Genomic DNA, 20,449 nt, shown 5'->3' with positions numbered 1-20,449 from the left:
TAGTTCTCTGGCTCTACAGCAGCTCTGCTGTCCTGGGTCTCTGGCTCTAAAGCAGCTCTTCTGACCTGTTTTATGGCTCTGAAGCAGCTCTGTCCACTTCTACAATCATCCTGACAGAAGCATGTCCTTATCTAATCACTCTGTTGAAACAAAAGTGCTTATAAACTTTTCCTGCTGTCAACTACTAGCACTCTAGGAACCCAGTCACTGTCTATGCACTTGCAGAATGACTCTGGCATGGAGACAATACCTAAGCACTTATAAATTAACTGAGCACTCTGTTTGCAGCTCTGTCATCATTCTAGTTACTAGTGATGTTCTTATAGAATGACCAAGGCACCAACACAAGTACACGTACAATATTCTGCACACAATCCCTACAAACCTCTAAGCGGATACATACTATTGATACACTCCACTAAATACTGAAGTAGTACTCGTGCAGCCTAGGATACCTCCTGTCAGTCTCATGCAGTTTGTCAATCAGCCATCCAGCACTATGTTCTTATTGTATCACTCTGCCAATACCTAAGCACTTATGGGGCATATTTACAAGCCTCCTGCGCCACCAGTACGTCGTGGCTTTTCCTCTCATTGAAAATACGACCCATTCAAACGCAGCACTTTGCGTTGAAGGGACGTTCCATGGGTGTTGCTGAGTCTGTTCCCACACAACACCCATGGAATAACACATCTCAAGACTTTCGAGAAAGTGTAAATCTGTAGATACGTGTGAATGGTGCACCACCCTAGAGGTGGTGTAGCGGGGCACAACAAGGAGAAGTATTTTCATTTCTCCTCTTTTTTCCCTCTTTCAATGCATGCTGCATTCCACAGCACACATTGAAGGAGGAAAATGCCTTTAGTGATTGTTTTTGTGCAGAAAGTAGTCCCTTCCTGCACAAAAACAATCTCCCCACGACACAGATATCCTTGCACCATAGTGCAAGGGTGCCTGCGTCACTGCATGGCTGCAGTTTGTGTGCTAGTGCAGAGGGAGCACAGAATCGCGACATAGTCATGTAAATATGTCACATCCCTGTGCTTCAGAAGTGCCACTTGCGGTGCAGCTAAAGGGCTTGCAGTGTAGCCCTGCAGCACTTCCTCATAGATCTGCCCCTATAAATTCACCATACAGTACTAATGCATTCTTTCAGTCAATCATGCTCTACACATACATTCAACCAAACTTTCAGACATTACCATGCAATTATAGTTTTTTTAAAACCAGATAAGGTAGTTCTGAACTTTTTTTTTCTTCTGTTTTTTGTTTTATATTTTTCTTGTAGTTTTTTTAACAATTTTGTACTTTTTGGGGTGTTTTTTAAAAATTGAATAAAAAAGGAACTAAGTAAACAGTTAGCTTTTGGAATTCAACATCATTCCAAAAACAAAAAAAGAAAACAATTTGCATTCGTGGTTCCGTTGAGCTGCAGAAATAGCGTCCACTTACTGTTCACCATACACAGATGATGGTTTTGCACTTAGTGCAGTGCTGCTGCAGAAAAGCAAATTCTGGGCGAATGTCTACTGGTGGTGCTGAAGTGGATGCTCCGGAGGTGCTAGCAATGCCTTGTGGAGGAATTTTTGCTGCACGCCTCATTTCTTCTCGTGCCAGATTCTTCAGGTGAATGGTCCGCAGATGTTTATACATACTCGCTGTTCCACAGGAGTATTTCTTGTCACTGCCTCGCGACAGGACCCTGTTGCACAGCAAGAATGTGACTTTTCTTGCGTTGACCTTATCTTCTCTGGCAGGAAAGGTGAAACATTTCCATACCACTGATTCAGGCCTCTGCTTGAGTGGATCTTCCTCAAAGATATCTTCATCTGAAGAATGATGAGGAGCTTGCAAACCAGATTCCATTTCTCCAATGCAATTTTTTTAAAACCCCAAACAAATCCCAAAACAGCTCTGGAAGAAGAAGAGATGTCTCTCATGAACTGCTCCAAACAGAAACATTTAAATGGGTGGGTCCTTCAATAGTTACAGTGGGAAATGTTATGAACCAATTCATCATTTTTTTTTAGGTCACATGGGATCCGCCCACCATGTGCTCATGAAACGCGCACCCGACGCGACTTCGCGAAAATATATTCAAAAATAATATATGTTTATTACAAGTAGAAATATATTATTTTTATGAATACCTTAGATAATCTTTTGCCCTAATATGGACATTAAAGACACGTATATATCATTTTAGAACATAAAAAACTTCACAGGAGTCGCGCACCCAGTGCGCCCCAGCACATCACGTGGGGCCAGCCACGGCGCAAGCATCGCGTACCGTAATACGCATGTGTCGTGAATGTACGGGAGCAGGAGTCGCGGACCAGTCGCATATCGGTCACGCACAGCACGTAACATTGTACGTATATGACATAACTGAAAAAAACCACGCACTCGTCGCTCACCATACGCGGATCATTCATGACTTTTTCAAAATGACAGCTAGAATACGTGGACCCGCTGCAGTAGGTACGCTTTGTGTGCGCAACTCCCCCCAAAAATTTGGAAAAAAAGAAAAAAAGAAAATTATATAAATATTTTAAAATACAAAAAAAAAAAAAAATTAAAATATTCCAGTTTTAAATGTCTTTTATTTTGTTGTTGCAATTTTCAGAAAAATATATGTTGTTTAATAAATAAAATATTTATAAATAAACAGTTAAAAAACTGTAGAAATTCAGTACCAAAAAAATAGGTGTAGCTTGCACTTAAAAATTAGCATAGGTTTCAGAGACGGTATAGTTGGAAATTAGCATTTATAAAACCTTTGAAATTCACTGAAGAAAACCATAAGTTTCAGAGACGTTATAGTTCGGAATTAGCATTTAAAAAACCTTTCAAATTTCCTGAAAAAAACATAGGTTTTATGAGTGTTCTAGTTAGCTGGACATTTCACTCGTACAAAACCAGATAAATTCCTCCGGTATAGTTAGCTGTGCTAACTATAACTTGCATGCCCGCAATGCACTGCTGATGATGTCACATACTACATCATTCATGACATGGTCGGTGACATCACTGATGAAATCACTGATGACATCTCAAATGACATCACTGATGACATCATCCAGTGAATGTGGTTTTGTTTGAAATTTAAATAACGATTTTATATATTTCTATATATATATATATATATATATATACATATATATATTCCCAATCCTGGCTTGGCTTTGAAAAGAACAGGCACCGACTCCGTGGATGAAGATCAAAGGTTTTTATTCACCAATATAGACGATCAGACGCGTTTCGGCGGACAAGTCCACCTTGTTCACTACATCTGCTTGCACCATGTTAGTGAGCATCATTTATACTAGTGCATATTTGACATGTGATAGAACAACCCAGTGTCATAGGTGACCATGTGACTGTAAACATAGAAAAGTTGGATGCGCGCAAAACATGCAAGTCATTGTTCCACATAAGGCAAAAAATTAATTCAAAATCATGTAAATACATCTTTACAATTAGTAAATAATGATAGTGTGTACAAATTACTGTTAATTGCGATTTGTAGCTGTTTGGTTTGTGAAATGTGACCTTATGTAGCACCAATAGCTGCTGCCTGTTACGTGCTGCTTTAGACATGGAAGAGTTCCTTTACTACGTGTATAAAACCCCAGCTGCTCTGCAATCTGTAACCGCATGAAGCCTGTTCAAGATCAGACGTGAGTGCGTCGCATCTCTGTCTGAGTGTATTCTACAAGTAAGTTCAGGGCAGGCTAAATTAGAGGCAGGTATGTCATGATGAAGTCGGTAATCTTACTGTGTGAAGGGAAGGTCAAAAGGGAAAGATTTTCTCCAGGATAGAAAGCGCTGTGTTATCTCGGGTTAATGTCACGAAAACATTTAAGGGGCCGCTGTGTCTGGCTGTTGTGAGTACGAAGAGCGGTGATTTACTCAAGTGAGTGGAAATTATTTTTGTGTGACACGGTTAATGTCGTGAGACCCGATGGCTGGGATAAATACAAGTGCGTGAAAGGGGGTAGCCATACGGGGGCAAGGGGTTCCGCCCAAGTGGGCATTGAACCTGTGTCTCGTAGGAGAAGTCCCTGCTTGCCTCTCTTTACATTCTCCCTGTGACTGTTTCTAGTACCGACTGTCATGTAAGGGAGCAGCTATTATCGTTTTAAAGGAACCATAATTTTTAAAGTGGCTTGCAACGTTAGTTTGAGTTCTGGGTTGTTCTGATGGGTAGTGGTTAAAAGTGTGTGAAAAAGGGGTGGTTTCAAAGGAATAATACTTAAATGAAAGTGCACTATGTGGTTTAAAAAAGGACCGAGTCCTAGATGGTGAAACTAGATGTTCTCAGTGGAATAGGTATTTTACATGAAAACGTGGGAGAAGATGTCATGCGCATTTCTGAGTGCCGTATTAAAGGTGTACACTCAGTGCCTCGTCAGCATTGAGGCCAAATGGGATCTTGCTATTGAGCTGTATGATATATTTTGATTCGAGTCGCCTCAATTGTTGTTGTCTATTCCCTCCCCTGGGGTTTGCTGCTACACTGTCCAATACAAAGTAGGTGAGTTCCTCTGCTTTCCCGCTGTGGTGAGCCACGGGATATGCTGGGTCGTCATTGTTGATGGCTCTAAGGTGTTGGAGGATCCTTACATGAACTGGATGTATGGTGCTCCCTACATAGATTAAGTCACAGGAGCATTTGAGAACGTGCACCGCAAAGTCTGTTTTGCATTTGTAGTGTTGTCTGGTTTTAAAGGGGGATTTTCTGAAAGGGAACTTGACTGTTTTAGTGTTGACCCCATGTTGGCATGCTTTGCACTTAGTGCACTTGTAGAAACCCGGTTGGGAATGTAACCAGATCTTTTTGGGTGGAGCAGAAGGTGCATAGTTGACCAATTCTTGGGTCATTGAGGTTGCTCTCCTGAACGTAAGCTGGGGTAGTTTAGCACAACTCTGGCCTATGACTGTGTCATTTTTGATCAGTGGCCAGTGCCTATACACGATTTTCCTAATGTTCTTGTGATATAAGTTGTATCCTGTGATCAATCTAGGCGTTGTGTTTGTGTTGGTTGTTTTGGTGTCAATTGCTGCTTTGAGCTTTTTTTGGAGCAAAACCGACCTGTCCAGGCGGTCGCTCTTTTGTCTTGCTTTCTTCAAGGTATTAGTGCTGTATCCTCTCTCCTTTAGTCTGGCACAGAGACTATCTGTGCTTGATATGAGGTCTTTCTGTAGGCTGCAATTTCTCTTCATCCTTATGCATTCAGCATAAGGAAAACTTTCTTTGAGGCTTGTGGGGTGGAAGCTAGAGGAGTGCAAAATGGTGTTCCCTGCAGTTTCTTTTCTATGGGTGCGAGTCTTTATTTTTCCTCCCTCATGAAACACCTCAAGGTCTAAAAAAGTGATTCTTTCTTTGCTCGCCATACATGTAAATTTCAGATTTAGGTTGTTGTTATTTATGTCCCTGGAGAATTGGAGGGTGCTTTCCTCAGTGCCACGCCAGAAGATGGAAATATCATTTATGTAGCGCCTGTACAGAACCACGTTGTTGGTGATTGCGTGATGGTATTGGGACATGAGTACTTGCTCCTCCCACCAGCCCATATGCAAATTAGCATAGCTGGGGGCGAAGCAAGTACCCATGGCCGTCCCTTGAATTTGCTTGTACAGGAGCTTGTTATATGCAAAGGTGTTGTTCTCCAGGCACCATTCTGCCATGTGTAACAGCATTAGAGTGTGTTGGAAAAGGGTTATGTTTCTGTTACCAAGGAAGTGCTGCATTGCTTTCAAGCCGTCCCTGTGTCTGATGCTTGTGTATATATATATATGACTGCTCCCAGATTCTTTCCACGTCCTTACAACGAACAAGAAAACAGCACTCGCGGGGGGGGGGGGGTTTCGTGCCAAAAATTCTTTATTGGCAACCCTAGCACAGACAAGACGCGTTTCGGCGCTTAGCCTTTGTCAATTGTGATTGTGAACGCGCCGCCATTGCAATTAAATAGATTACATTCGGTCATTGCATGTGACTCATACGCATAGAAAGAAGACTGCGAGGTTACAAACGATCGCCATTTTGAAAGGTGCAATGTCCTATACATATGAAAAAAGAAAATCAATACATTCTTAGATCGTAGTCTTCACTCGATATGTAGCATATTCCTGAAATCAGTCTATTAACTACAAATTGCATCATACTCTAATCTCGCCCTGGGTGGTCAATGCAATTAGGCACAATTAATACAGCCCCTAGATTGGCCAGCTCCTATTTGTATGCATGCTAGACCTTAAAATCATCATCAATTTATCAGTTCAAAAAAGCTACTCATAATAAATTCGGTTACTCAAACATATACAAGAACAGTCTAATAAACAGCCAATTAATCCAGTATTCATTAACCTGATTGCAGGTATATCTCAGTTAACCCAAGTGGACTGCTAATTCTTCATGGGTGTTTAGCCCTGAAGGGCTCTTACTCTGTAAGTCTATTATGTAGCGTGATTCTAAACGTCTTAGTTTTTGCAGACGATCACCTCCTCTAGGGGGTACAGGCACACTATCCAGACAGAAATAGGCCAATAGGTCCCTATTGTGCCCATGCATTTTGTTAAAATGTCTAGCAACAGGATAAGATTCATCAATGTTATTGATGGCACGCATATGTATAATGTTATATTATATTAATTACAGAGTGGCAGTAGCCACTCTGTAGTTATAGTTTGGGTGACCAGGAAAGGGATTTTTGGATGTTTGCACCCGTTTGACGAATGTCCGTAAACATTTTCAGTCTTGGTGCCCCGTTTTATTTTTGGAGTCCTGAAAGTTTAGCATGTTTCATCATGGGGGTAAAAAGAAAAAAAGGGGTGCCCAAAATGGGGGCAAAAGCCAATGCGTTTTACATAGACTTTTGTATTTCACATAGGTGACGATATTTGGAAGGATTATATATCAGGTGCACAGATGATTCTGTGGGGAAGTAGGGTAGGTTTCATACATTCTAAGTGGTTTTAATTTAGGTATATCTGTAGTCGCGGTAGTACTCTGGTACTCCAGAGGTATGTAGCCGTGATAACTCACTAGCTGATTGGCTAATGGCTGCCTTTACAAAAGTTAGAGGCAGCCGTCTTGTTTTTACTTTGAGTTTCTCTGGGTTCTGCATTATGCTGTTCAATGTAGGTAAGTATTAGGTTTGGTATTTTTCCTATGCCTATTGCCGCTTTGCTAAAGTGGAATTAGGAGTGGAAAATATTTGTAAGTTTATGAATATTTCTTTTTAAAAATCGTGAGTACTATGGTAACGAAAATAATTTTTTTAGGAAAAATAGGAAATACACTATAAGACACTGCATTTTAATAATATAATGTGCTAAAGTGTTTCTCCAATTGGTTACATATTTAAATAAAGCAATCACAAGGAGATGGACTAAGCACTGAAACATTTCAGGCACTCACCCCCAGTCACAGATCTGGGTTTAATCCATCATCATTCTTTAGCTCACTTCGCCACCCCAGTTCAGACCAAGTTATATGCAAATCAGTCTTGACCCTGTGGCTCATTGGAACAGTCAGGCCCGAACTGCCAAGCCAGGTCTACCATGGACCCAAAACAAGCATTCTGGTAACAGTCTCGGGCTAACACCCCTCATCAGCCAGGCTTGCTTGAATCCAGTGGCAAAGTGAGCAAGGAACCCACGTCTGTGCATACCCTGCCAATTTAGGGCGAACAAGTCAAACACAAGCAGATGATGGCCTGAGCGCTGAAACTTTTCAGACACTCACCCCCAGTCACAGATCTGGGTTTCATCGTTGTTTCGCTCACTTTTCTACCACAGATCAGACCCAGACATATGCAAATCAATCTTGACCCTGTTTCCGGTCCATGGAAGCTCTGGCTTGGCAGTTCGGGCTGGACTGTTGCCATTAGGCACATGGTCAAGACTGATTTGCTAATGACTTGCAAAATATTTTGCAAAAATACATTAATAAATGTTACTAACCTTAAATACATTAAAACATGTAAAATTATTACATTACTTACCTGCACTACACATGTGCACACTATAACATGTAACCCAGCCCAAATCTAAACAAAATGTGACATCTGGTTTTTGTACAACGGAAAATGTAAAAGTGTATGTTAAATATATTTGATTTATGCACTTTTTGGGACCCCCATTTTTTTCTTTACACTCCCTTCAGCCAAACCCGCCAAAAACATTTATTCCTTCCTGTATTAAACCAGTGAAAGAAGTCTGTTAAAATGTTTGGACATTCCTCAAATGTGTGCAAAGTTATTATGGTCGAAAAAACGTAAAAATCCATAGGTCGATAATATATACAATTTTTAAAACAAAAACGTTAACCTAGTAATACTTCATGAAAGTGGTAATATGTTATTAACAATAATAAACCTTTATGAATTATATGTAACAACCTAAACCAAAGTCAGCCACATGCTGACCATACAATAATGCAAATTTGTCATAAAAACAACATGGCTGATTTCTACCTTTGGTAAACACAGGCATTAGCCAATCACATCACCAGTCCTAAGCCCCAAGTGCTGTGGTATACAGTGAACTTTGCACAGTATACCATAGCACAATATAAAACTAGTCACCACACTACATATAACTCACCCCTTCTCCATTCACTACCTATACCCTTGCATATTTCAGAAGTTAGAGTATGGGAAATTACTGCATTAATGGCACCTCAAATTACATGATTTGCCTGAACACACCACCTGATACAATGGCAAGTTAAAGTTAATTTATTGTGGCGAGTGAGGTGAGAAGACTGTGCATGACGGTCCATGAGTTTTCTGAATTTTAAGGGGGTACGTATAAATGTAAAAGTATTTTTTTATACATATGCTTGATTAAATAAAATCGTTACATATACTAACCTTAAAAGTAAGAAAGAGGCAAAAAAGAGAAGTATGCAGTACAAAAGTGTGGTATAATTTTTTTCTATTTTTAAAAAGTATGTTTTTCCTTCATCAGGATCAGTTCATCAAGGCTAATAATTGCTTCACCATAAGTCTCACTGGTCTTAGTCGTGTTCCTCCCAGTGGACTGTGCTGTATGCAGTGTGGCTTGGATAATATTGATAAATTTCTCTAACCTTGCAAGAACCTGTGAAGTATTGTCAGAAAAGCACATGTCCGATGCCTCCCTTCAGCATCTAGGGCAATTACCTCGCAGAGAGAAATTAGGAGGCGACATTGGTCATTGGCAAGGTAGGGGCAACTGCACAGCAAGAGTAGTCAGGACTCAAGATAGTAGTTGCATAACCTGCAAGAAGCTAGTGCATCCCTGCACGACGAGTGTGGATTGAAGTCAACAATAGGTAGCGCTAGATGCCTCATTGTAAGTGATTTTGTTCGAACCTGAAGAGACAGTGAATACTTAAAGTATGGCTGGAATTTCTCCTAAATGTAGGAAACATCGAGGGTTGTGAAGAGTTTTCTGTGTTGGAGCCTTTCATTGTCTCTTTCAAATGAGGCTTGAATAACCTCTGCATTCACACATTGGCAGGGAAATGTTAGGATTTGTCAAGTTTTTTTGGTTCTATCTTCAGGATGCTGTAACTGTAAGCGCCATTGAGAGCCCTCATCTACAAATATTGTTTGAAGTTGAGCTTTCAGTGTTGGGGCTGGGGCACGCAAGGTTCTGATGTAATATTTCATTAGCTGTCCTAGACAGGAGAGGTCTGGGCTTGCCAGTCCCAGCTTTAGCCTCATCCTGGACTTCCTTGTGTGCCGAGGATAGGAATTATTTTTTTGTATACCATTTTTAGAAAATTCATGAGGCATGAGCCACGTTTTCCTGGGAAAGCTAAGTCACCATAGTTCAAGGCATGTAGTAGCTTATTTCCTAAAACATTTAGTATAGGGTCAGCTGTTGGGCTGTGTAGTTGAATGTAGTTTTGTGCTATAAATGACCGCAGCTCCTTTTGTCCTAAGATGTTTGAGGTGGGCCTCTGGGTTTGCCCCTTTGTTGAACCAGACTACCAAGTAATTATAGCTTGTGCAGGTGGATATTTGCTGTTCACCTATTAGTCATTACAAACATTTCTTGCAGGGGTGTTTGTCAAACATCATTACTTTGGTCTTCACCTGGAGTTTGTTTTCTGAGTTGTAACTCTGGAGGGCATTTAGGACCCTCTGTAGGCTAGTTTTTGTGGGGTCTTTGATGATGCTATCATCTGCATATTGCAGGATCTGCAGGTGAGATCTCACCAGTTTAGGCATAATTAGACTTCCAGAAATTCAGGCAGGTCAGTGGTGTAAAGGTTCAAAAATTAGCTGGGCCTTGTTTGATGCCATTGTTAGATGAAAGTGTTGGTGTAACTGTTGTAGCACTAGTTTTTATCCTGAGCCATGTGCCCTGGTACAAGGAAATTATGGCTTTGAAAAGATGGGGTGAGATTCCCAGAAATTTAGTTTGTGTCATAGGATGCCCAAGGTGACTCTTATCAAATGCTAAGCTGTAGTCTACAAAATGGCAGAATAGTGTTGGTTGTTTAACCCGTGTGGCTCGTCTGAACAGGTAAGCCAGTGCTAGAATGTTATCAGCGGTTGAGCACTTTGGTCTGAATCCTGACTGGGAGTAGGGGAGAATGCTGTTTTCGGCTGCCCAGACTTCCAGTTTGCCCAGTAAAGTGCGAGCGTAGGCTTTGGCTTTGAGGTCCAGTAAGGCTATCAGTTGATAGTTCACTGGGTTTGTGTGTGCTCCCTTTTTGTATATTGGATGGAGGATTGATCTTTGCCATGCTGGTGAGATTGCAAAGCGGCGTGAGGACACCTGCCCAAAAGGTTTGGGCTGATTTGAACACTGCTGCTGGAATTCCATTGGGTCCCTGCGCTCCATAGTTTCTCATTTGTTTGATGGTTTCAATGACTAAGGCCTCTGAAATATGGAAAACCTGCCAGTGTGGGAGGTTTGGGGGCAGTGTGGGGTTCGATGTTCTTGTTTCACCTGGCTCTGAGGAGTAGAGCTGCCTGATGTAATTGACCCGTACGCTCTCCACTACTCCATTCTCCTTTGACTGGCTGTGGTTAGTAAGTTGATTGATGTGCTTCCAGAACTGGGCATGATTCTTCTCTTTAAGAAGGCTGAAATTTTTTAACCATTCATCTTCTATCTGTTTAGTTTGATACAGCCAGGCTCGTTTCCTGTGCTCTGTGAGGGGGCTGTGATGTCTTGGCCCTGGGATGTTTTGTTGACTCTCCGTCTTTCCTTTAGGGTCTTTTGGAGCCTCCGCTTGCTTGCCAACATCCCTTTGGCTTCTTTGGACAAAGCTTGGGTCTGAGAATTTTGCTCCTGTGGTGTGTAGGCACCCTTCATTGCCAGTTGTAAGTCGCCAATGTTCTAGGAGGGCCTTAGGGCTTCATGCTGAAACTAGTTGCTTTTTTGTTGTTATCCAGGCGGTTAGATTGGGGCCAAGATTTGTGGACCACTTTATTCTACGCAGGACTTTAATGCTTTTCACTCCTGTTGATTCTCCAATTGATATAAGCTAGAATGCTGCATTAGTGGAGAGTTGAGAATCACTTTAAGGGGTCTGTGATCACTCTCGCCCCGGCCGTCAACTTCAAAGTGGCAGTGGTTGGTTAACAGCAAACCGCTAATGAAAATGTAATAGAATGTTGAGATGTTCCTAAAGGTGGGAAGGGTGAGCAATGATGGATCTTGGGTCTGTTTGACATTACGAACGGAAAGTAAGCAGTGATTTTCAAGAGGTTTTTACAGCTGGACGACCTCCTCCGGTTGGTTAGGGTATTTTAATGCTTCCTAAGTGATCTGTTATTGAAGTCCCCGACTATAATTGGATTGTGATATGTTTTTTTTTGTTTAAGGTCTATTTTATTTTCTAGATAGGGAGGGGAACATATGTCTTGATGTACACACAGTAAGCCCACAACCCACTTAGGGCTGGCCGCGTTTCATCAAAGTTTCTTCAAAAATACGCAAAAGCATTAGTAGGCTAGTTGGAACACTGCATGTCGCCTACAACCCTTGTTGGACCGACGTGTGACACAGTACATATGGCAATATTAACTTTTGGGAAATCTCGAGACCTTATTTAGATCAATAACATTGAAAACGCAGACAAGAGGCCCATCTAAAGTGGGTAATGATGAATAGATAGAAAAAGAGTCGGAAAAAGACAAAGTAATGGAAAAGAGAAATAGACAGCAACGAAAGGGGCCAGGCAGGGAGACAGTAAGGTGCGCGCAGCGGTGCATGATGCTAAGATGTAATACCTTCATGCTTGTCAGAGGGGGTGATTCGCAAGATTGTTCTAATTACCGGAGGAGCCTGCTGAGATCTGGCGGGAGTATAGCATCTTCGAAGAGTCACATCGCTCTACGCTTGGTGGGTAGATAACATGCATGTTCTATTTTACAGAGGTGTTTGACTAAGGGTCACCAAACTGCTGTGAAGCGGGTGTCGCATGATTGCAATCACTCTGTAATAAACTCCATAGTTATTACATGCCATAAGCGCATGAACCAAGCAGCAATTGGAGGAGTGTCAGCTTTTTTCAAATACAGTGCTATAAGTTGTTTAGCCGCCCCAAGCATATGAAGTGCTATAATCCAATCGCTGCGGGTAAGCGTTTTTCAGGTTGTCAGGTTTAAGACCCAAAAGGATCGTGGTTGCAGACTCAGGCAGGGGGAAGCCCAATACCTCCTTAATATGGCTAAGGACTTCCTTCCATAGCAGGGTCAGGAGTGGACAACCCCACCAAATGTGAATGAAGTCTCCAGATGCATTCAAACACCTCCAGCACATGGGGGGCGTGGCAGGGAACATTTTGTGCAGCCTAGTGGGCGTGTAGTACCATTGTGTCATGATTTTGAATGCATTTTTCCTCTGTGAGATGCTACGATAGACCCTAGGAATGTCCCGCCATAGGCAATTCCACTGTGTAGGTGTGATTTCCGTGGCTGATGTCAGCTGCCATTGGCGTTGATATGGGTGTGCCGTCAGCACCAGGGGGTGTTGTAGGATCTGGTATGAGATAAGGCCTTTCGATTCGTCAAAGGAACGGACCAGCCTTTCAAAGGGTGTGAATGGTCGGACAGCAGCTTGTTGCATCTCTGGTGTGGATACCCAATACCGCAACTGTGCATATTGTAATCCCGCCCCCAGTGGGAGACGAAATTCCTCTCTGCCCTGGGCAAATGTCTTAAGCGTTCCCCCCTCGTACAGATCTCCGATCACTCTGCATCCGCCCTGCAACTATTTGGCAAAGGCTTGGGAGCGGAGGCCTGGAGGGAATAACCGATTACCTGCAATGGGGGTATGGAGGGAGGGGAAGGTCATTAGTCCCTTACACACGGCTACTTTGTCCCATATATCTAGAACCGTTTTAGTAGGTACAGCAATATAGGCACTGTGGGAGCGCACTGTACCAGATCTTTTCACTTTCAGTGGTTGTCCATTCCGAGACAAAGCGGACAAAGCGGAGATGTGAGGCCCAGTAGTATTCCAAAAGGTTGGGGCATACTAGCCCCCTCTGTCTCGCGGTAGCATGAGAATCTTGTGGGAGAATCTTGGTCTGCAAGCGCCCCATATGAAGCTAGAGAGATCTCGCTGAAGGCTCTTTATCTGGTGTTGCGGGATAGGGGTGGGAAGACATTGAAATAGATACAGGATTTTAGGGAGTATCGAAATTTTGACAGCGTTAAGCCTACCCAACCAGGAGATAATTAAGGATTTCCATCCCCTTAAGTCTTCCAAAACAGTTCTCCTGCATTCGCACCAATTCACCTGGGTCCATGTGTCCAGGGAGGGGGTCAGTTGAAGTCCTAAGTATCGGATATGATCCGTGGCCCATTGGTAAGGAGCAAGCATCTTTAAAATTGGTATCTCCTCTTTCGGGATCGTGAGGTTTAAAGCCCAAGACTTGCCATGGTTAATTTTAAGGCCAGAGGTCCGCTCAAAAGACTGTAATAGAGTGTGAAGCACCGGGAGGGTTATATGTGGATGCAATAGTGTGAGTATAAGGTCATCTGCGAATAGTGCAACCTTGTTCTGCCGACCTCCAAGAGTGAGGCCATGTATGTCCGCATTCTGCCTAATCATCTCTGCTAAAGGCTCTACCACCAGGGCAAACAGCAGAGGGGACAGGGGGCACCCCTGCTGCATACCCCTGTGTATGAAATCATATGCCAGCCCTGTCCGATCTTTTGCAACACGGCGCGAAGAAAGCCCCAGTCCATCTGGTCGAACAGAAGGCAGGTCGGTATGTTCCAATGGTGTGCCTTCCCCACCAGGTACGCGATTCTACGCACATTGTCCGCCCCTTGTCTATTACGAATGAAGCCAACTTGGTCCGGCTCCACAAGGCCTGGCATGTGGGGATCTAGGCGTCTAGCAACTATTTTGGTATAAATTTTGAGGCCCGTGTTCAACAGAGCAATGGGGCGGTAGGATGTTCAGAGCGTGGGATCTTTCCCCGTTTTGGGGATAAGAGCTATTTCTGCCATACCCATGGAGGGCGACGCCCCTTCCCTGTCCAAAATTGAATTATACAAGCCCAGGATGTGTGGCTGGAGTTGTGCTATGAACATGTGGTAGAAGGCCAGTGGTAGGCGTCCGAGTCTTCCTGAGAGGGAGATCTTTCAACGCCGCTGTCAGTTCCTCTGCCGTGAGAGGACCATCCAGTTGTTTGGCGTAGTGTGGGTGTATTGGGGTTCAGGGGCACTGGTTCACAACGTCGTCAATGTGAGCTTATGAGGGTGTTTCCGCTGTGTAAAGGGCAGTGTAATAGGCCCTGAAGGCCTCGCATTTGGCCCGCTCCTTGGTGACCCTTTCTCCGTCCGGCAATTGAATGTTCGCTATGTGGGCCTATGCTGCACGCGCTCATAGGCGCTTCGCCAGCATCTGCCCACTTTGTCCCCCCTCAAAATATCGTTGCTTCAAGGCCGCTCGGCTTTATTGGTGCGCAGGGCACGGAGTTGGCCCCTGAGGTTTGCTAGTCGCCGCCGACACACATGCGAGGAATGGTCCTGGTCCTGCTTCTCCCATTTCTTAATGTCCTTAGTCAGGCTATCTTCCAGGCTGCGGGACTCCCGCGCCTGTGCAATCAACAAAGATGTGATGTGGCCTCGGATCGTAGCCTTGAAAGCATCCCACACCACAGGGAAGGGAGTCTCGGGCAGATCATTGCTCGTAAAGTAAGAGTCAATGGCAGTTTGTATGCTTTCCTCATCGGCTGGATCCCGTAGGACATGCAGCAGCAGACGTCACCACTGAAGGCGGGTGGAGCATGCGGCCGGATCCTGCAGAAGAAGCTCAACATGGGTATGGTCAGATAGCGATTTAGCAGACATAGAAGCCGCTAGCGTGTCTCCTACAAGTGCGTGCTAGATAAAAAGATAGTCAATACTCTAATACAAGCGATGGACATGCGAATAGTACGAGTAATCCTGCACCTCTGGAGAGTGGTAGCGCCATGAATCCATCAAGCCAAGGTCTGTTATCCGTTTCCGGAGTGTGGGGGACATGGCCCCCGATCCGTTCGAGGAGGCTTCACTACGGTCCATCGTAGGATCCCACACCAAGTCTAAATCTCCCCCCAGAATCAGGGAGGGGTCACCTTATGGTAAATGTTCTCGCAGGAGCGTTCGGAGGTAGGAATCCTGCCTCTCGTTCGGTGCATTAACATTACACAGTTTAAATAGGCGTTTCCTGATCTCCACCCTTGCTCTGACAAAATGGCCATCTGGGTTGCGGAAGACTTTGGTTTCCCCCTGCCTGATACCATGTCTGCACAGAACCCCAGCCGTTTTGGTGGGTGCCGTGGCCAGAATTGGAGGGGATATGTAGGGAAAGCCATGCGGGGTATATCTATTTTCAGCAGGTGGGTTTCTTGAAGAAAGATGATGTCTGGGCTGTGTTGGAATAGGGAGCGCCACAATCGCTGCCGCTTGTTGGGAGAGTTAAGCCCCTTGACATTAAGGGATATTATCTTTAAGGGTTCGGGAAGAGCCATAAGAATATCTGGTCCCAAGTTAGTCCATCATGCCACCTAAGAAATCACGTCAGGATAACAGAAGGGGGGTCAGGAGTGGTCCTCCCTATGGACAGAGGTGCGCCCTAGCATTGGAGTCACCTGTCCGCCATGCCTCGCCTACAAAATGAAAAGAGAGAGAAGCTTCAGACAAGAAGGAAGATAGCAGAGGGGAGAGTAGATAACCAACATTTGCCAACCGGGCCACACTGTTCCCATCCAGTCGCGGGCCAGCTACACCCTAAGGTTTGGATGGACCCAGAGACGTCACTCTCTCAAGAATAGATGGGGGTAGGTCGCCTGCTGCTCTCAAGTTCATCCAGGTGGGGTGCTCCGGCACCCGCCACACTGCGAAAGGGGAGTTGGGGCAGTGTCTGGATCACAGCAGCAAACATCAAATTTAACTAGGAAGAGCTGTGCTCCCAGATGGAGGTTCCAAGGTCCATCATGGGGACATGAGCTGTTTATCAGGGAGTGGAGAGTCCAGACCTGCTTCCGATTTGTCCCCCTCTAAGGACCTGATGTGTTCGATAATGTCCTGTTTGGACTGCGATGCTGTATGTTCATCAAGGGGTGGTGAGCGTCTGCGCCAGCGCACGGTCGACCAGGATGGCCTGGTGGGCACCCGTGTAGAAGGCGTAGGTCGGGTGGGGCTGGTGGGTCATGAGAAGGGAAGTTGGAGTAGTTGAGCCACTTCATTGTAGGACCGTATCACTCTATGTTTGGACTCCAATGTAAAAATAAGGGTGAATGGGTGGCCCAACTAATAGGAGATGTCCATGCTCCGCAGCTTGTCTGCCACAGGTTTAAAGGCACGGCGGCGTTGCAAGGTGTTGGGGACTAGGTCCTGAAAGATCTGGATCTTGTTCCCCTCGTATGTGAGATCCTGCTTGGCTCTCGCCGCCCGAAGAATAGCTTCTTTTTCTGTGAAGAAGTGGACCCTGGCTAGGTTGTCTGGAAGGAGGCCCGCGGGCCCGGAGACTCGGTGTGCCCGGTCCAAAGCCGACGGGGAGGCGTGGTCATCCCCCCAGACCTCATGGAGGAGCTGTGCCACATAAGTCATAGAGGAACCCCCCGGATGTGGAGGTTGTTCCGCCGACTTCGACTTTCCACTTCCTCCTGCTTCGTTTGCAACTCTGTGTTGGTCTTCCAGGATGGCCAGGCGTTGCCAAAGTTGCTCCTAATCTTCTGTGCGTGCGCCAACTGTCTTTTCCAGCCCGTCCACTCTCTCGCCTAGGTCTGTAACTTCCTTCCTGAGTTCCGGAACACAGGAGTGTACTTCAGTGCATAGGGAGCCAATTTCGTTCTTCAACTCAGACATGAAGGAGGCCATAAATGCTTGCGTGACCGGCGACGAGTCCCCTCCAGCCAGCGGAGCCACCTCAGCGGGGGCAGACGGACCCGCCTTACCCCACATCACTGCCGCAGAGTTGTCTTTGGAGGTTGGCGCTGAAACGTCCTTGTCTCTATTGGTACGTGTCATTGTGGAGCTTTGGCCGTCCTGCGAGGCACCGGTCCCTAAGGCCAGCGAGGGTCCGTGACAGTCCACAGGGGCCCAGGTAGTGTCAGGAATTTCCCGGTCTACGTGATGAGCGTGTCAGCAGCCAGCGGGCCTCCCCGCAGCTCTCAACCGCAGGTTCAAGTGCGTCAGTGGCTGGTGAGTTGGTGATGAGTCTGTATGGCGCGTGCCGTCAAAGTGTCGCTGATAAGTAGGGCTTAACTCACCATGGGTGTCCCCTGGCAGACACTGAAACTTGACCCAGGCGAGATCAGCTGATCGTATGTTGGCCAAGAAAGGTATATGATTCATTAGTCAAAGTATGTTGGCATTGTTCAAAATATTGTGGTGGCCTTTTGATGTGATATCTTGGTGTTAGTGCCATCTCATAAGTGCATTGCTCTAATGTTGGGGGGCTGTTACTCTGTGGTATAGTGGCCAGGGCATATCCCTGGGGGACTGCTGAGCCTCTGGCATTTGGGGAATGTCCGTGTGTAAGTGTTAAGTGGTGTTTTTTGACAAGTTTCCGTATTATAAATTTTGGTTTGAACTTTGAAGCAGTGGCCGAGAAAAAGGGAGCTCCAAAAACATATTTTCTCCATTCATTTTTCCATAGGAATTTTAAGACACAGCTACAGCCCAAACCTCTGAACGGATTTACACCAAATTTGGCAGAAAGCTAGATTGTGGTCCTGAAAGAGTGCTTTTTGGGGTTTGGTGTAATTGGGTTGTTAAAAATGGGGTTTCAGGGTGTCAGAGTATGCACCCTCTACAAGCAAGAACCAACACTCTAGTCAGGGAAAGCTAGATACACACTAAAAGATAACCTGTGCTCACCCCCTGGTAGCTTGGCACAAAGCAGTCAGGCTTATCTAAAACGGCAATGTGTAACTTATTTGTGCAGCGCACACGCATATTAACACAATGAAAACACCACAAAAATACTCCATTCAAAGTTAGAAAAAAGACAATAATTATGTAGGTAAATCAAGACCAAAATGACAAAATTCAAATAAGTACATCCGAAGTTATGAATTTGTACAGCTTAAATAAAATGTTAGTGCTTACAGTCATAAAGCACCATAAAGCGACATCTGGTAACTATTTGCTAGACCTGGGTAAATCCAAAGTTCAGGCCGACCGCGATGGAGGGCATGCTGGCTACAGGACTCTCTCAAGTCCAGCTGAAAAAGTACCTTGGATGGAGGAAGTGTCAAAAACTTGATTCAAGGAGCAGAGGAGGCAAGGCTTTGTCGTTGATCCTGTGGATGTAGGCGATTATATTTCACCACTTGAGAAGTGCTAAAATATGTATGCATCCCAGAGAGCGTTTTTGGAATAGAGCTCACAAACCGCACTCACCTTTGAGGTACATATTTTCCACTTCCTCAGTTCCAACCAGTCCAGTACCGGGTTGACAGTCTCTGTGTGCCTGAGGAATTTTCCACAGTGCATGTGAGTTTGCATATGTGCTAGGGATAGCACTATTTATTTTTAAAATTATCCAGCACACCAATCCTGGTCTATGCCCTAAGCACTCAATAAGTATGTACCACTTGGACAGGGAGCCCGATTTGTTTTTTTATTGTCCTGTTTTGGCACCCATAGTTCCTCGCTATTTAGGATTCTTAGTAGAAATAGAAAAAGCGCTACTACAAGCCTTCATTTTTAATTTTTTTAAATTTTTTTTTAATTTTTTACTATTTTCATATGTCTCATTTAAAAAAGATCTCAACTACCTTCCATTTCCTACTTTTGTGTTGTTACACGCTTTTGTGAGTTTTTCTAAAATATCCAATTATCTTTCAGAACTGATGATGATTCAGGCTTGTCATGATTTCGTCCTCTGTTACCCTTTGAAATGTATTTGGGTTTTTCTTTCAAAATGTTAGAAATGTATTTTGGCAAAACAGATGTTTCAGAGAAAATGATTTTGTTTGTGATGGTTTCTCAATGTTTGGATTGTCATAGTTTTCTTTTTCTGCATTTGTACATGCTGCAAACTATCCTAATAAACTTTCCAACTAACATATTTTCTATCCCATGACTCCTTTGATCTGAAGGAGGTGTAGAAAATGCCACTGCTTATTGTACCTCTGCATTAATGTCTGTATAGTGCTTTTGCTAGTATTGTAATGACTAATATTCCCTGTGTGCTACTGTTAGTCTAGTTTTAAAGTCGTATTTACAAAAATTAGTTTCAATATTGTGTGTGAAACAATGTCTGGATTAGTTAGTTACTAGTATTCTTTTATAGGGTCCAAGAGAATCAGTGACAGTGAAGTCTCGGACTATGACTGTGATGATGGTGTCGGTGTCATCTCAGGTACCAGTTTTCACAATTTTGTTCCAGCAGTTGCCATTTTGACATTGTTTCATTTGCCGCTGTCTTTCTGAATGCTCTTTGGCAGTATTAAATGTTAGTTTGTACCCTAGGGGGCCAATTACGATGTTGTTTGGAAAGTCTTCCGACCAAATCTTTTTCCAAATCGTTTTCAACCAAATCGGGTTCCCACCGACCGATTACGATGCTTCCCAACATTGTTCGGTTGGACTCGCATTGACTCCAATGGGAGCCTGTGTTCCGAACGAGAACACAGACTTCCATGTTCTTGTATCCTGTGGTGGGTACCCCTTGGTGCCTCCCACACTGTGCATGGTTGGAAAGAAGGGTCCCTTGGGTACCCCCAAGGGCCCTTGCCAGAGGCCTCAGGGTGAACGGGGGCCTGCAATGTGCCCTCTTTGTCAGATTCTGACAGCCGTTCAGTGTCGGGCAGACCGAATGGGAATGGCTGTCTGAATCGGTCATCGTAATCATTCACTCGGAAACTGTGTCCATAGAGCTGTACGATTTGGTTCCAAAAGACTTGGGCTGTCCGAATGCCTTTCGGAACCGAATCATACAGCCCGAGTGGTTTCCAGGCATTGTAATCGGTCGGTTGGAAAT

At 44.4% G+C, this 20,449-nt stretch overlaps 1 protein-coding gene across 1 annotated transcript in view; it reads left to right on the top strand.

Annotated features, from left to right (window-relative positions):
• Window positions 1–20,449, top strand: part of RIMS2 (regulating synaptic membrane exocytosis 2) — a 1,857,427-nt gene that overhangs the window by 1,226,030 nt on the left and 610,948 nt on the right. The window contains exon 17 of the mRNA XM_078686898.1: window positions 19,760–19,828. Coding sequence (XP_078543024.1) covers window positions 19,760–19,828 — 69 coding nt within the window. The remainder of the gene's footprint in view (window positions 1–19,759; window positions 19,829–20,449) is intronic.

Source organism: Lissotriton helveticus, chromosome 4_1 (assembly GCF_964261635.1).
Source record: "Lissotriton helveticus chromosome 4_1, aLisHel1.1, whole genome shotgun sequence".
Taxonomy (NCBI): Eukaryota; Metazoa; Chordata; class Amphibia; order Caudata; family Salamandridae; genus Lissotriton; species Lissotriton helveticus.
Note: the sequence above shows the minus strand (reverse complement) of the source record. Positions and strands in the feature narration are given on the sequence as shown.